This window comes from Adiantum capillus-veneris, chromosome 3, assembly GCF_014529385.1.
Source record: "Adiantum capillus-veneris isolate H3 chromosome 3, ASM1452938v2, whole genome shotgun sequence".
In the NCBI taxonomy this organism is placed as follows: Eukaryota; Viridiplantae; Streptophyta; class Polypodiopsida; order Polypodiales; family Pteridaceae; genus Adiantum; species Adiantum capillus-veneris.
The window spans coordinates 40901915-40918106 of NC_140933.1; the positions used below are offsets into that span (position 1 = coordinate 40901915).

Below are 16192 nucleotides of genomic sequence, written 5' to 3' on the forward strand. Positions count from 1 at the left end.
GCAAAAGCTTCCTCATAAGGGGAGGTTGTCATTATAGGTGTGGCTCTAGGTTCCTCCCTTGTATGTGCATATGGCATTGCCCTTTCAGTGTAGTGTTGTTTGGATGACCCTTCAATAGTCGTATAACCACCTTTGATAGGCTTTGTTTTTGACAAGCTACCTCTTCTCATCCATGGATTTGGAATCTTTGTTCTTGTCCTATGAACACTCTCTACATGGGGTAGAATTTTGGTGACATGATCCATGAAACTCACCTCTTTATCAATTGGCTTTTAAGGGGGTAGTTAGATTCAAATAGATGAGAGACAATGGTTCTCCCCAATAGGAAAGCTTTTCCATGTCTACCATATACGCATACCTATACTCATGTCCCTTATTGTCTACCAAAATAAGATCTTTCCCCATTTTAATTTGGTAGATATACATGTACATCCATTTGGTGTCAATGAGTTTTGTCGGGTTCACGTCCTCGGGTTCACGTCCTCCCTGATGTAATAGTTAATCTTGCGATTGGGTCATTCTCAAAAGGCGGTCTCTCAAGTCCCTAGTAAACTTTATCCTTGGTTCCAATCATCCCCATAGCATCAACAAGGTCAAGATAATTCATCCTAAGATAGGCAACCCCTCTCTCATTGATACATTGGTCTTTGTAGTCAACAACCTCAACTTGTTCATGGAACTCAGGGTTTCCCAAGTCGTCTCGAACATAACACTTATGATGGTTGTCTACATAGATACTGGCTCCCTTATCATAAGTGTAGTAGTAGTGCATTTGTTTTGTGAAGGAAAGTTTAGGATTCCATGATGTTCCCTCTCTATGTTTCTCACTATTATGGTAGCTCATTTGGATTGCTCTCTTTGCCATAAGGGCAGTGAAGGCTAACTCAGAAGAAGATTCTAGAATGGCCTCCTCCTGTACTGTTGCTAAGGGTTCTATGTTCACTTGGTTAACACTATCTTCAATGGATCCCCTACTCACTTGGTCTCTGTGTAATCTAACACGTGACCGGCACCAAGCTCTTGATCTCAAAAACAAGAACAATCTAATATTTATCAACCTTGACCTGCTACCTAAAAGTGTTTAGATTCTTTGAGATTCCTTCAGTATTGGAACACTTCTTTTGCAACAATCTTCTTTCTTATACAAGTCTCGGCAAAAACTTGAGCATAGAAGTAGTTACCTCAAGCTAGAAATTAATGTACACACAAAATTGATCAATTTCAGTGTCACATGCACGACTTCAACGATCTTTAGACCTAATATCTCCCTACAAGTCTTACTTCATAAGGTGGAACCAGGATTGACTGAAAATGTTTGATCCTATCACTCTGTGGGGAAAATTTGTGATTTTTTCCTGCCTATGGTCTTCTGAGGTGCTTTTCCCTTCTAGCTACTTTGAAGACTTTGTACCCAGTCAAAACAACTAGTATTGGTAAGAAATTCAAGTCTTTTGATGTAAGGACATGGGTCCTATGGGCAAGGCCACTGGCACGGCCGGACAGTGTGTACGCTAGGAAGAGGCTATAAGATAGCACGGTTGGATCAAGACTAGCACACGCATTACCACTGTCCTTTCATTGGTATCCGAGCTATTTTTGGGAGAAGCGAAAAGCGGGTTGCATGTGTGTGCAACATGCTGCTTCTCTCCCACGTTCCACAAACAAGCACATCTCTGTTGTGCAACAAAAAGAAGACATGCATAGTTTCCTGTGCGAAGCGCGCAAATAGACAACGACAACTGGCCACAAACGCCCCACCTACGTCCCCCACAGCGAGCGACCAAGGCAAACTTGATCGACAACTCAAAGGCTTCCGTTGGCGCTGTTGGCTACGCACACAAGAAGGCCCGCTTAACCCTTGCATGAAGGAGGGTTGAACCCACCCCATGAGGTTAGAAGGCCAACACTTTATCATCAAGCTATTGACCCTTGTTGTGTATAACAAGGAAAGATAACATACTTGTGTTGAAAGGAAAGATAGAAGGAAAGAGAAAGCTTCAAACTTCAAGGAAGCAGTTTCACCCTTCCTTTTCACTTCTGGGAGGAAGTGAAAAGGAAGGAAAGATAACATACTTGTGTTGAAAGGAAAGATAGAAGGAAAGAGAAAGCTTCAAACTTCAAGGAAGTAGTTTCACCCTTCCTTTTCACTTCTGCGAGGAAGTCAAGTTTTCCTCCAAAAATTCTTTTTTCCTCAAAGAGGTAGCTTCAAAATAAGCAAAATCCTTCACAAAAATGACAAGTTTTTGTGAAGAGACAACAAAGGTATTCTTACAACGAATGACACATAAAGCGCTACAATTCTCGCAAGGCGAGGTTCGCATGCAACGCGAATCGCGAAGCATACAAAACACAAAGACTTCAATTTCACAAGGTCAAGTTGACATTTTTTCTCTCTTTAAATTAGTGTGTGTTTACCATGGCGAGTGAGGATATCCCACCTACACACACTTTTGATTTTGAGCACGTAGATCAAAATCAGGGCACCACGGGTGCTGCTGACACTAATATGCATGATGACGATGATCTAGGAGATCATGGGCTTGTATATATGGCTTCTTTCAAAACTTTGGAACATCACCAAAGCGTACGTGAAAGCGATCTCTCTGCACTCAATGCAAATGTTACCAATCTTATGGAGTTACTTGTGAAATTTATAAATTCACAGGCGACTCACTGAGCCACAAGTGGCACGATTCAAGGGAATCAAGCTCGCACGACTCAAGGAGTCCAAGAGACAAGTGCTGCAGAAGATGCAGAAGGTAGCAATGCATTACTTAAGAATATCACCATTCCTAAGTTTCACGGGGAAGAGCGTGATCGCAACAAGGATGCAGTCAATACGTTCTTACACAAATGGAGTGATATTTATAGATTGAGACACACCCCGGATATAAAGACGGCTGTGGAAACAAGTCTATCTCTTAAAGGCAAGGCCTATAAGTGGTGGATGACATTTCCAATAGATGCTCATCTTCCGTCTTGGGCTGCATTTCAAGCTTCTTTCTCCAAAGACTTTTTGGACTACAATGAAGAAGATAAGAATTGGTTAGCATGGGATGCATGCCGCATGTCTGGCCTCTCTCTCACACAGTACCTTTTGAAGTATCGGGAAATCATATTAAAGCTAGAAGGTCTAGATGAATTCCAAAAGGTACAGGGTTTTAATGCCATTTGAATAATTATAGACCGTCTCACAAAGATGGGCCAATTCATTCCCACTAAGACTACGGTTAAGACACCGGAATTTGTACGGCTATTTATAGAGCATTTATATAAACTCTACGGTCTTCCAGCTAGTATCATTAGTGACAGAGATTGAAAGTTCGATAATCACTTCTGGAGAGCTGTGCTCCAAAATTTGGAAACTAAACTTAATCTAAATACGATCGATCATCCAAAATGGATGGTCAAACCGAAAGAGTTAATCAAGTGCTAGAGGATATGCTACGAGCGTACGTTAGCAAGAAGCAAACCAATTGGGAAGACTACTTACCTATATTGGAATTTTCTTATAATAGTTCAAAGCATGTGACTACAGGGTTTAGTCCATTTATGCTTTTATATGGATTTCAACCTAGATCACCCGTTACGGTGGGGTTGGCTAAGGAAAAGATGCAACAAGCAAAGGATTTTCTCCAAAACCATTTTGACATGCTTCAAGTTGCTCGATAGAATGTTAAGCAAGCTCAAGATCGATATAAGAAGTACGCAGATGAGCATCGTCGTCTTGCTACTTTTGAAGAAGGAGACAAGGTTTTCCTCAAAGTTTCGGAGCATTCAAAAATTCTGAAAACGAGAAAGTTGCTAAACTTTGACCACGCTATTGTGGACCGTTTACCATTCTCAAATGTATAGGTTAAGTGGCCTATAAGTTAGCTCTCCCAGAGCACTCACGAGTTCATCCTATTTTTCATGTTAACCAATTACGAAAACAGCTAGGAAAAGATGATAATGTCATTGACACAGGTGTGTTAGTTGACCTTATCAAACCGTTAAGCATTCTCATGAGCTTCGCACCAGACATCATGTCAGACGACAGTGTTGGTAAAATGGCTAGATAGACCTGAAGAAGGTTCTACATGGGAGAATGTCTCCGCACTTAAGAAACGTTTTCCTACGTTCGTTTTCAAAGATGAAAACGATTCTCAAAGGGGGGGGGGGGGGGGTAATGTAAGGACATGGGTCCTATGGGCAAGGCCACCGGCACGGCCGTATAGTGTGTACGCTAGGGGGATGCTATAAGATAGCACGGTTGGGTGGAGACTAGCACACGCATTACCACCACCCTTTCATTTGATGGTATCAAGAGTCCCTTCATCTCCTTTGACCTGTCTTCATAGTGGATTTTATCTTATTCTCATGCTCAAGAGAGTAATTCTAGATTTGTCTATGCAAGTGTGCTACTTACCCTAGGGACTTCCCCTAGTGCAAATATGGGCCTCTCAATCTTAGTGTGGTTATGGTCAAGTGCAGATATCACGATCCACCCTCCCCCGCCCCCCCCCCAAAGTGGAATAATGCACTTTTTTCAATTTTAACCTTATGAGTGTCTTGCACAATTTAAGAAAAATCCATGATATCAAAATTATCCAAAAAATCCTTCCCTTGCAGAAGTTGATTAAAAAATCACGATTTTTTCCTTAACTCCTGCTTTTGACCTTTTTTTCAAGTTTTTGTCAAATCCTAAGTGTTATAGCCTTCTTCTAGAGTGCTTTTTCCAATTCTCACCACAATTGGGCAAATGAAATGGTCCCAAACTCTTATTCCAACACTCATCTGGCAAAAAAGATCAAGTTTGGCTCCAGACACACTTTTTGATGTTTAGTGTGTACCAAACTTCACACGATAGCATAAACACATCAGTCAAAGACACTGATGAAGTATCATGCACATTCCTATCTTCTGGCCTCACCTGCAGGAGAAAATTGTGATCTACTCTCACAGATGCTTAGAGTTTTTTGAGAATTTTGGGGACGGTTGTGCAATTATTCACTATTTTTCACACAAATAAATCCCAAAAACTTTCACTTCCTTGCCTGCACTATCATTCTTCAAGCTTTCCCTACCTTGGGCACAAGATCCCTTTAGTGACATCCAAATCTAGTGAGAAGGAGAGATTTTCTATCAGACTTGCTTACTTACTCTACTCCTAAAACAAAAGAAAACCACCAAAAGTGGATTCAAAGTACGTAATCTACACTCCCTACTGAACTCTTTTTTTTTTATCGCCTAGTGCAAGCTTTACCACTCTACCTGCTCAAGCCTTGCACTAAGCTCCGACCATATCTAAACACCAATCCTAACTTGTCTACAATTTTGTCGCGAGAAACTCACCACAATCACATACAACACAAAGACCATGGCAACCCTGGTCTCCTTTTTTAACCTATCTGACCTAAGAGTTTAACTAAGTCCTCTATGTCGGACACGGTTGTGTTCACTCTAGTTTAGGTACTCTTTCCCCGACAACGGTGCCAACGTCTAGGGGTCCACACATATCAACACCTATCACATCTCTCAAAGAGACGGAACCAAGGCGAAATGTGAATCCTAGGAGCAAGTGACTCGACTAGGGTATGGAGGCACGCCAAGAGGTTTTCAGGCTCTTGTTTGAACACAACAAATTCCTACAACACTCGATGTGTACTCTATCCACCGAAATCTTTGATCCTCTTCTCTGGACCTCTCACCTACCTACATGAAAATTGTTGAGCAAATCATCTCTAGCTAACTCCAAACTTCATAGACAACATATTGGGGCTATGTGAAACAAGACTAGGCCATCAAACTTGCAAAATGACTCATGCAAAAATCACAATTTTCTTTTAAAAACCTGATGCAGATTAGCATTTCAGAATTTAAATGTGCCTAGGTTCCCCTAAATGCCAAGAATCACGTGCAATTGAGAAATCTCAATACCAAACTCGGATAGAGAGAAATTTCACCTGAAAGTTTGTAAATAAAGTTTCTTGGTTTTTATGCGAAGCTTGCAATGTAGTTATCCACACAGAGAGCTTGTCGAGACAAACACAATGGTGTTCTCGACATTTTGATGAGACAGCCGTGCGGTGTGGTGTGAGCAATTTTAAAACACAATTAAAGAGAGAACCCATGACGTGCAGGGAAAAACCTTATCACCTCCTTCATAATAATATTGATCGTGCAAAAAAAATTTACAAGGTTTCTTTTTATACCCTCACTCCGGGTTTCATGGTACAGAAACAAGAATTGCCATAATCTCATCAATTATTATATTGTCGGCTTCACATTACATTTGGGTATAGATAACAGATTGTGGAAGAAGTCAACATCACTTGAAATTACACTTGCAATTACATGGGAGATAGAATAAACGAGAATCTTACCATATCCATTCACCTTTGTGTGAAAAATGGGCGATGATCGACTTATGGGAAATCGGCCCATGGAACAGTACGCATGGGTTCACCTACACAAGCCTCCAGTATGCCCACAGTGCCTCCAGGTTGGACATATGCTACTGATCACACCAAGCTGACTGGATACCGTCGTTGATGGAGATGAAGGTAGTCCCAACAAAAAGCCTTTTGGATCACATACCTTTGCATATACATTTTAAGAAGAATACAGGGGAGGAGCAGACCCCAAGAGGTGGAAGAAATTGTTAGGAACAGGGGCACACCTAATCAAAGACCCTATTTTCAAGAATCTAACCAAGAAAGCACTAGGTAAGCTCAAGAAAGATGTCGACCTCAACAAACACAAGGTGTGGGACCTCTTTGCTCGAAGCATTTAGAAAGCAATCAAAACCTTGGGCCCCTGAATCAAGAAAGTTAGGGAGGCACACCTGCAACATCTTACGGCGGAGGTACAATTTCTTACCTCCACAAAAGCCAAGGGACTGGCTACTGAGGACGAGCACAAACGATGGCTTGAGGCCAAATCTAACCTAGCTGATGAGAAATTAGAAGATATAAAAAAGGCAAGGCTTCTCTCTAGGGAGAATACCTTGCAACAAGCCTCTAATCAAGCGCATTTCTTTAGGGCTTTAAAAATCAAGAGGAGTCGAGGCCACGTCCGCTCGCTCGATGATAAGAAAGGGACAACAGTTCATAACCAGGATGAGATGGCTGAACTGATGCTGAGCTATCTTAGTCAAATCATTGGACGGCCAGAGACCCAGTCCCAAGAAGTGGAAGAAGCCAGAGGATCCTTACTTCAGAGTGTCAAGAAGAAGATTCCCCACTTGAAAGCTATTTTCTTGGAAAGGGCATTTTCCGAGGACGATGCTCACTAGCATTGCAAGACCTTGGCATGGAAAAGTTCCCTAGTTGGGATGGGATGATGGTGGAATTCTTTAGAGAATTTTGGGACGATCTCAAGGTCCCAATCACAAGGTTGTCCAATAAAGCCATTGTCGAAGGGTTGTTGGAGTTAAGTGTAAAGAGAGGGCTTATCAAACCCATCCCCAAATAGATCTGTTGTTCTCAACTGAAACACTGGTGCCCTATAATGATGATGTCGGTGGCCTACAAAATTATTGCTAAAGCTATAGCCCTCATAATAGCCCCCTTACTAACCAAGATCATCTCTCCCCATCAGCATGGGTTCATCAAAGGAAGGTCCATTTACGATAACATCTTGGCAGCAATGGTGGGCATCGAGTACGCAATTGTCACAAAGCAAGAATGTGTACTGCTACAGTTGGACCTGGATAAGGCTTATGATAGAATAACATGGACATATATAGAAGCCGTCATGGAAGCTTTGGGCTTTGGGCCGCGCTTATGTCGACTAGTAAGTGTACTGGGAGATGGGAGCCAGTTAGAGCTCCTATTCAACGATAGAATCGTGGGATCTTTTGAGGTCAAAAGGTCTATTAAACAGGGATGTCCTCTGGCCCCCCTGCTATTTTCCATAGGATCACATCCTTTAATCACAAAGATCGAAGCTAGTGTGGAACGAGGGGAGTTTCACGGCCTCGAATTGCCAGGAAACAGCCAACTCCTAGCAAAACTTTTTGCAAATGATTCTCTCCTCTTCTTGAAGGCGTACCCCCAGGTCATCAGGAAAGCTCTGGAGATTGTGCAAATATTTTCAAGGGTCCCAGTGTAATATAGAGAAGTCAAGGCTGATCTCCCTATCGGAAAATGACTCATTTGACCTTCTGACTGGTCGGGGGAGATTGTCACAAAAGGGAATATCTTCAGACATCTGTGAGCGGCCTTCGGGGTGGAAGTAACTCACAAGAAAAGATTTCAGTGGGTGCTAGAAAAAATCAAAACAAAAATGAGTAGGTGGGAGTATGCTCTTCTCCCATTCCCAAGTCGGATAAAAGTGATAAATGCCTTTATGCTTCCTTATATTGCCTTCACTAGCCCACTTCTCAAGATGGCTAAGTGTCACTGGAAAGTGTTCTTAAAAACAGTGAAAAGGTTTTTATGGAAAAACAACACGAAATCCTCCAGGCCATGGCGATGGGCCCATTGGGAATCAGTTGCTCATCCGGTGAATCAATGAGGCTTGTGAATTTTGAACCCTGTGGCCCATGCAGAAGCTTGTTGCACCAAATTTGTTGTTTCCTTGGCTAAACAGGATCAAGTTTGGGCTATCATGATCAAAGATATGATAGAAGCAGCTCAAGTTGGTTCGAAAGGTGGAAAGTGGAGAGGGGTGGAGGTTCATGACAAGCTCTTAGCCCCGACGTGGACTACCCTAAGACTGGGGGGCGGCTCAGGAGAATTGGTAAGAAAATGCAATAGAGCAGCAGGAGTCTTAAAGTGGGGGGAAAAAACCAGATACTTCAAGAACTCCATTTTGCATTGGTCCCCCTGGCTTTCCAAACTTATAGATCCGCCACTAGTTCCCTATTGGATAGAGACAGTCAGGAAGTTGAATAATAAGGGTATGAATCGACTGGGCCACTTCTGGAACAGGGATAACAAGAGTTGGAAAACCATTGATCTCTTGGTTACCCAATTCCAACTGAATAGCTTGGAGGTCTTGCTGGTCCACAAAGTGAGGAAAGAGCTTGCAAATATGGTGATGCCTATGTATGATTCGGAGTTTGACTGGAACGCTTGGAAATGGCCCGGAAGCAGTCTCTTAGGGGAACCCCATCCGAAAGACATTTACCATACAATGATGCAAAAGAAGAATTAGTCTAGCCACCTCAACAAGATATGGAAAAAACAATGGTCGGAGGAAAGGTGGGAGCAAGTAATGGAGAACATCTGGAAGCCAAAGGTTCCGCAACACGTGAAGGTATTTTTATGGAAGGTAATTTGGGGTGCTCTACCAACGGGGGTGAAGATTCAAGAAAGAGGGATTGGGTCAGACCGATGCTTGGGGTGCAGGTTGGCTAGTGAAGATCTGGCCCACCTCTTCATGGATTGCCCAACTATCAAAGGCCTCGCAAGGAAAATATGTAAATGGGTCCAAAGAACATGGAAAATTGTTTTTTACAAGATTGATCTATTCCTTGGAGGGAAGAATTCAGGTGTTCCTTCCATCCTCATCAGCATTCAAATCGTCAGGTACTTCTTCTTGCATAATGTATGGAAGACAAGGAACCACCATGTGTTTGAAGGAGGTCTTGAGGTGGCAAGCTTCACAGAAATTATACAAGTGCTAATTTGGACGCTCGGGCGCAAGCAACACTCGGACGATTGGTCTAGGACTACTTGTGCCTTGTTGTCAGCAGAGGATATGCGTAAGATGGGGGAAAATCTTGGCTATTGGTAATTAAAAGATCACAGAAGAACATGATAATGGACCTTTTGTATCAAGGATAAGGGGCCGAGTTGGTTGGGATCGCTGTCGATGTAATTATGGTCCCTGGATGATGTCATGGCTCATCACGAGCATGACAAGACATTGTAATTTTTTGAGTTGATTAATATAATCCACTCACAATTGTGAGTTTTGAAAAAAAAAAAGAATAATCGAGAACCTTTATAACACAAGCATGACAAAAAAAAAATGCACCTTTAAACTTTTGGAGAATAGCATTTAAAAGGCTAGATCCCCTTTCGTTTAATCACAATATTTTTAAGTTCCATAAGGATACTTGTCAAAAAAGAAAAATTGAGCGACCTCTTGGCCCCTTGGGTAGATTGTGAATTCACGCTCAAGAAAATATTAGAAGACAAAATATTACACGTGCGAATATTGGAAAAGAGAACGAGGTCAGCTCTCAGGTTTGATAGCGATGGCAACTCTCAGGTTTGATAGCGATGGCAGCTGAGGATGAACGTCCTCTTGTCCTCACGTGGTTTGTGATTTGTCGCTACTGCCCTCGCTCTTTATTGTTAAGCCAACTCCAAGCTTGGTGTACATTCCAGCTACATCGTTGGTGAGGGTTGGCGTTAGCTCATGCCCATGACCGTTTGCTCCGGAGTGGGTGTGCAAGTGGGTGATCTGTACTTGGGCGCAGTCTCTCGCCCTTCATCCTTCGCGTAGCATCTTTTTGTTCCATTAAGCAGTTAACTAGTGCAACAGCCCCACCTTCGGCGGCGGCACCGCCTCCGGCGGTGCTATGTGAATGCATATGAGAGACACCCTTCTGACCAAGGTAGTGCCAAGCACGACATTTTCTTTCAATGACCCCTGACTAACAATTATATAATCACAAATTCTTTTGCCTATATTAGCATCTTGTGTAATGCCACATTCCTTCAAGGTGCAAGTCGACGTGATTGCATTTGGAGAGATGCCCTCTCTCCCCATCTATCAAAAACAGTGCAGAGCTTCCTAACCCCGACTCTTGCCTTCGAGTTGAGAGCATATGTGATTTCATCTAGACAGACACCCTTGCTTCGCATTCGCCGAAAACATCCCAGAGCTTCTTGGGCTTGTCCAACTTGGGCATATCCGTCAATCAATGCATCCCAAGAGATGACATCCCCGATAAGAAGCTCCTCAAGCACAAAGTGTACGTGATTGCATTTGGAGAGATTCCCTCTCTCCCCATCTATCAAAAAAGTGCAGAGCTTCGGGCGGCATGGCCCCTCTTACCCTTAAGCTGTAGTGTTGTCCGACTATCTAGTATAGCAGCCCTCTTCTGGTGCCCCTCTCTCTCTCCCTCTCTCTCTCTCGTAGTCATCATGGCTATAGGGCACTCTTTCAAATTTAAAATGTAGAGGTAAATCTCAAATTTTATAGGTGGTATTACACTAAACCTTGGTTTTTTTTTAGCATGTTCCTTTGTCTACATACAGGGTGGATTCTCTCTCTCTCTCTCTCTCTCTCTCTCTCTCTTTGTTGTCTAGCTAGAGAGAGAGACAGAGCTCTCTCTCTCTCTCTCTCTCTCTCTCTCTCTCTCATGCTTGATGAGAGAGAGAGAGAGAGCGGTACTGTGTGTGTTTGAAATTTATAAGATGGACAACATGAAAACCTTTATGCAGCAACCTAAACAAAAGTCATCACAACATATTTTCAAACTAAATTTGCACTAACATATATATAGTAAGTGATATTTCCCATGTGAAAAAAAAAACATGCGTAGAGACTTAAGATTTATACGCTCAAAAGCGTAGTCTACGACATGCCCTGCTGCGGTATCGAACCACCCATGGCCCACGATGTAAAACACATCTACCAATCACTGGAGGAAGAGATCCTAACACAAAAACACGTAGGAACCAAGCACTGAGACTAAGATTCTGAGCAAACATAGTATTAATTGGACGGGTTCTGCCTAAATCTGCAATGGTGACATGTGCTCTGAATCCTCTCTGAATAGCAACTTCAATGTATCACAGTAAGCTCGGATCATATGAAGCATGATATATACCCACCATTAAAAATTCTGGGTAATACTGTGATCTATAGCCAAACAAAAAGCTATTAGTATAGACAGTTATTTTGATACACAAAAGCTATTACTTTACTATATCAACATCAACATTGTTACCTTGCTACATCCAAGTCCTCGAGTAGATGAATCACCTGCATGGCTGTGATTGGACCCCTCCATAATGGTGGATCTAATACATAATCGTTGACTGTGAGATTTAAATTCTTTAAAGTATCAAAATGTCACAAACACACATATACAATATTTTACCTCGGACGTGTCGAGGTCGTCTCCCTAGTGTGTAAGTCACAGAGGCGTTAGGATCCATCTTCATTCATACATATACATATACATAAAGGATTAGAAATTCATGAAAAAGCACATGAAGCATAAATATCTCAACACTAATAAATCTTAGTCAATTGTTTCAGCGAATATACCTTGCTTGAGGCTACACATTTTTCATAAGAAGATACTAAGCTTGTAAATGACAAAGAAATAGTTGCGAGCGTCACCGTGCTTTTTTATTGGATGAAACATATCCAGCCACGTTAAACCCCATGGCAAGGGGGTGGCAAGGGGCAGGTCAATTGCAACACCTCTTTGTAGACAATGTTAGAAGTGTATGTTCTTTGATCTCCATGTCTACTAATGCTTGTTAAGTGACTATCACCAACCACAACCTTGATGGCAGAAGAGGATCTCACGCGAGACATTGCCACATATAGTTGACCATGGGTGAAAACAGGTGTTGGGAGATACAATCCAAGAACTCCCAATGTTTGGCATTGCGCCTTGTTGATTGTCATCCCAAAAGCACAACGTAGGGGAAATTGGCGGCGTCTCATATCAAAAGGGAGACCTTCTCTAGATCCCATGAGAAAATCAATCCTTGGAATGAACACTGCATTTCCTGCATGTGGCCCTGTAATGATTTCTGCTTCAATCACTTTGCTGTGGAATTGCTTACAAATCAAGCGTGTCCCACTACAAAGACCACTTCTTGGATCCAAATTGCGAAGAAACATAACTGGAGCATTCTGTTTCAATTGTAAAACATGCGGTGGAAAGCCTCCCCCAAGATCTAAACTATTTACAAACTCACTTGTGAATAAAATGCTATCACAATTTGATTCACACACTAAGTCCGCAGTGACATATTCCTTATAAGTACCAGGAAATTGCTGCAAGCCCAAATTGTTTATAGTATCCACCTCCTTGTTCCGTGGAGCCAAAATTGCTCTATCCTTGAAAAAAGATGCATGGCAAGTCTGTGTTTCAAGGTCTCTATATATGCAAGCAACCAATGCTTGCAAATTATTTTGTGGTAGCATCATGCAAGCCGGCAGGGCCACATTATCAAGTATGTTCCCATCACAAACATCGCCATTACCAATATCAAGTGTCCATTGCACAAACTCTCTTTCAATAACATTACTTAAACAATTGACCACTCGCATATTCTGTGTTAGATGCATGATTTCTGTACGTTGCCAAATGTATGAGTGGCACAAAGATGCATTAACAATGTCTTCTCTTCCCCCTTTGCGCACAACAGGTAATATCTGTCTGAAATCACCACCAAGGAGAAGAACCTTTCCACTAAACAACATGTCATTTTTCATGACATCTTTTAGTGTCTTATCAAGAGCCTCAAAAGTGTGTCTATGAGCCATGGGGGCTTCATCCCATATGATCAGTGAACTCATTCGCAATAGCTCAGCAACCTGGCTGTTTACTTTGATGTTACATGTGGACTCAGAAGTTATATCAATAGGGATCTTGAATCTAGAGTGTGCAGTCCTTCCGTTGTCGAGAAGCTCTGCTGCAATCCCGGACGATGCACATGCCAAAGCAACTTTGGACTCTCTGCGTATCTGAGAGAGCAAAGCATTGTAGAGATAAGTCTTTCCCGTTCCACCTGGCCCATCCAAGAAAAAAACAGTCCCTCTGCTCATGCAAGCTGCTTGTAAAACCCGATTGTAAGCTTCCCTTTGCCCAACATTGAAAGATGATTCCATTCGAGCAGACAATACTCTTTGTTCCTCTCTGTTATACATGAACTCTTCAGCAAGCACTCCATGCTCAATCATAATTTGCAAGGTGTGATCCACCTGGGGCATTCTAGAATAATCCGAGAGCCTCTTTCCATAGTGTTGAAGCATTGTCTCTAAGTTTGACAAAGCTTGGTTATGTGCCATGTGTTCACAGATATTCGCATCATTTGTGTGAACCCTCATATGATATACATGGTCCTCAAAAAGCTCCTTACAGAAGCAATTCCACAATGCACCAGGATGTATTGGTTCATAAAAAACCAAAATGACTACAAACAGTAGGCGCAATTGTTGCCCTGTTTGCTGAAAAGAAGCTTCTTCCAAACAAAGAAACCATTCATCATCGACTTGCAGTAGTCCTCGTGCATTACATGTTTCTTTAAATGTGTCATATACTTGTCCATTGAAGGTTCTAATATCCTCAAAAGACTTACATCCTTTGCACATGTTGAGTAACATACGCAAATAGTACAAATCTCCAGCATTGGGAACAATGTGGTACATTCTTCCAATCATGTCACCAATCTGTCTTTGAGTCCATGTTCTACTTGCTGGCTTCCAAACCCACTTTGTTGGGAAGTCTATGTACAACAAATCGTTTGCCTCTGGATATTGTTGATTTGCAACAAACCACTCAGTGAGCGTTGTCTTTTTGCTGACGTCTCCCTCCACCACACTTTGTACAGTCGCTCTGTCGCTAAAGATGACTTGATTTTGATGAGGCAAATGAAATTGGAGCCGTTGTATGTCAGGTTTCTCTTGATGCATGTGACACCCAATTATACGCCAGATAGCCTCAGATGCTGATACATATTGAGCATTAAGATAGTTTGTAACTTCATTTAGAAGCCCTTCACTATCTTGTAGAACAACAGTGGCCCTGTCATGTCCCTTATACACATACTTGTAGAGATATTTCACAGCGGATATAGTGGAGCAAACCTCCACATTGATATGTGCATTGTACCTTATTGAAAAAAATGGATTGTATGGAACAATCCATTTATTACTCATTTGCACTTTATTACAGACAACGTAATTTCCATCATCCCTCCTCCCTAGCCACAGTAGTCGATGCACTAAAGCTTCGAGGATATTTAAACCTGCACTTCCCATCTTTCATACATGGAGCATTCTTATTCAAGTCCACACGGGCCATGCACATTACACTGAATGATAACATCATAAAACTGTGGAAACATTACTTTATCAGGAAGCTCCGCACACACAATCTTATCATAATGCAATGTCTCTGTTGGCTTATGCTCAGATGCAAGTATCAATAGAATGTGAGCATGAGGAAGGCCTCTCTTTTGGAACTCAATCACAGAAATGTGTCCAATGACCTTACCAAAAATAGCTCTCTTAATCAGCAAGCCCATCAAATCCTTGAAAACACGGGCAGTAAGATCAGGACGATCATTGGATGTTTGTCCAGGCAGTAATGCATCCTGTATCTCCTTCCATCCAGGATTGCATGTGAATGTAATGAAGAGATTAGGTTTTCCTCTCTTGCGTACAATTGCCATGGCATCCTGGTACAGTTGGTGCATATAGAGATGGCCACCAACATACGAAGAAGGCAATACAACCCTTCTTCCAACATTAGCACCCAATAACAATTCTCTATCATCCCTTGTTCCATCTCTTGCTCCAACCATATCTGTCAAGCCTTGATACACCTCACTGCAAAGTTCAATTTGATGATTACGAACCCACAAAAGCCTCAACTCCTCCATACAACTATATGCATCAACAATATATTGTTGCAGTAGCCTACCACCATGTAAAAGACATTGTGTCGTGTCATCTCTAATTTGCAATCTATACTTGTAGAAATCCATTGTAGAAATATACTTTGTAGTTCCATTTACTCACTCTCTGCTTACTTCCACTCTGTTCACTTGGGGTATGTAAGGATTCAACCTTCTTCACCATTTGGAAACAGCAACACATATAATAGAGGCATGTATGACCTATGGCAATTTGAGATTCGTTTTAGACCACCACCCAAAAGATTCAACACAATATCACGATGGCCAATGTTGCTCTCTTCACCTTGACCAGGCATGATTGCAACAACTTCCACACTTGTTGGAGCAACATATTGCCAGCCATTTGTACGCTTCTCATTAATGACCATCCTAATCTCCGGAATATTGAAAGTTTGGACCATTGTAGCAAACCCCCTAAAAGCTTGAACATACGGATTTACTCGATGCATCATCGATTGCAATCTTTCCAAAACATCTGGTTTGAGTTTAGAAACATGACTCATCCTGTTTTGCAACTCATACTCAGTGTCAAAAAAGTACAACTGAGCAAAGCGAGAGATTTGACCTGATCGCTCTTCTGGCAT

At 42.0% G+C, this 16192-nt stretch overlaps 2 protein-coding genes across 2 annotated transcripts; both read right to left on the reverse strand.

Annotated features, from left to right (window-relative positions):
* Positions 1-12327: 12327 nt before the first annotated feature.
* Positions 12328-14949, reverse strand: LOC147460796 (uncharacterized). The gene has a single exon (XM_086504161.1). It carries the CDS (start codon positions 14947-14949, stop codon positions 12328-12330), a length of 2622 nt encoding a protein of 873 aa, XP_086360287.1.
* A 20-nt stretch (positions 14950-14969) lies between these two features.
* Positions 14970-15677, reverse strand: LOC147460797 (uncharacterized). Its single transcript, XM_086504173.1, has one exon. It carries the CDS (start codon positions 15675-15677, stop codon positions 14970-14972), a length of 708 nt encoding a protein of 235 aa, XP_086360299.1.
* Positions 15678-16192: the final 515 nt, after the last annotated feature.

Bases quoted from the DNA above. Each gene is read 5' to 3' on its own strand.
- LOC147460797 (XM_086504173.1), bottom strand. From the start codon at position 15,677: ATGGATTTCTACAAGTATAGATTGCAAATTAGAGATGACACGACACAA.
- LOC147460796 (XM_086504161.1), bottom strand. From the start codon at position 14,949: ATGGGAAGTGCAGGTTTAAATATCCTCGAAGCTTTAGTGCATCGACTA.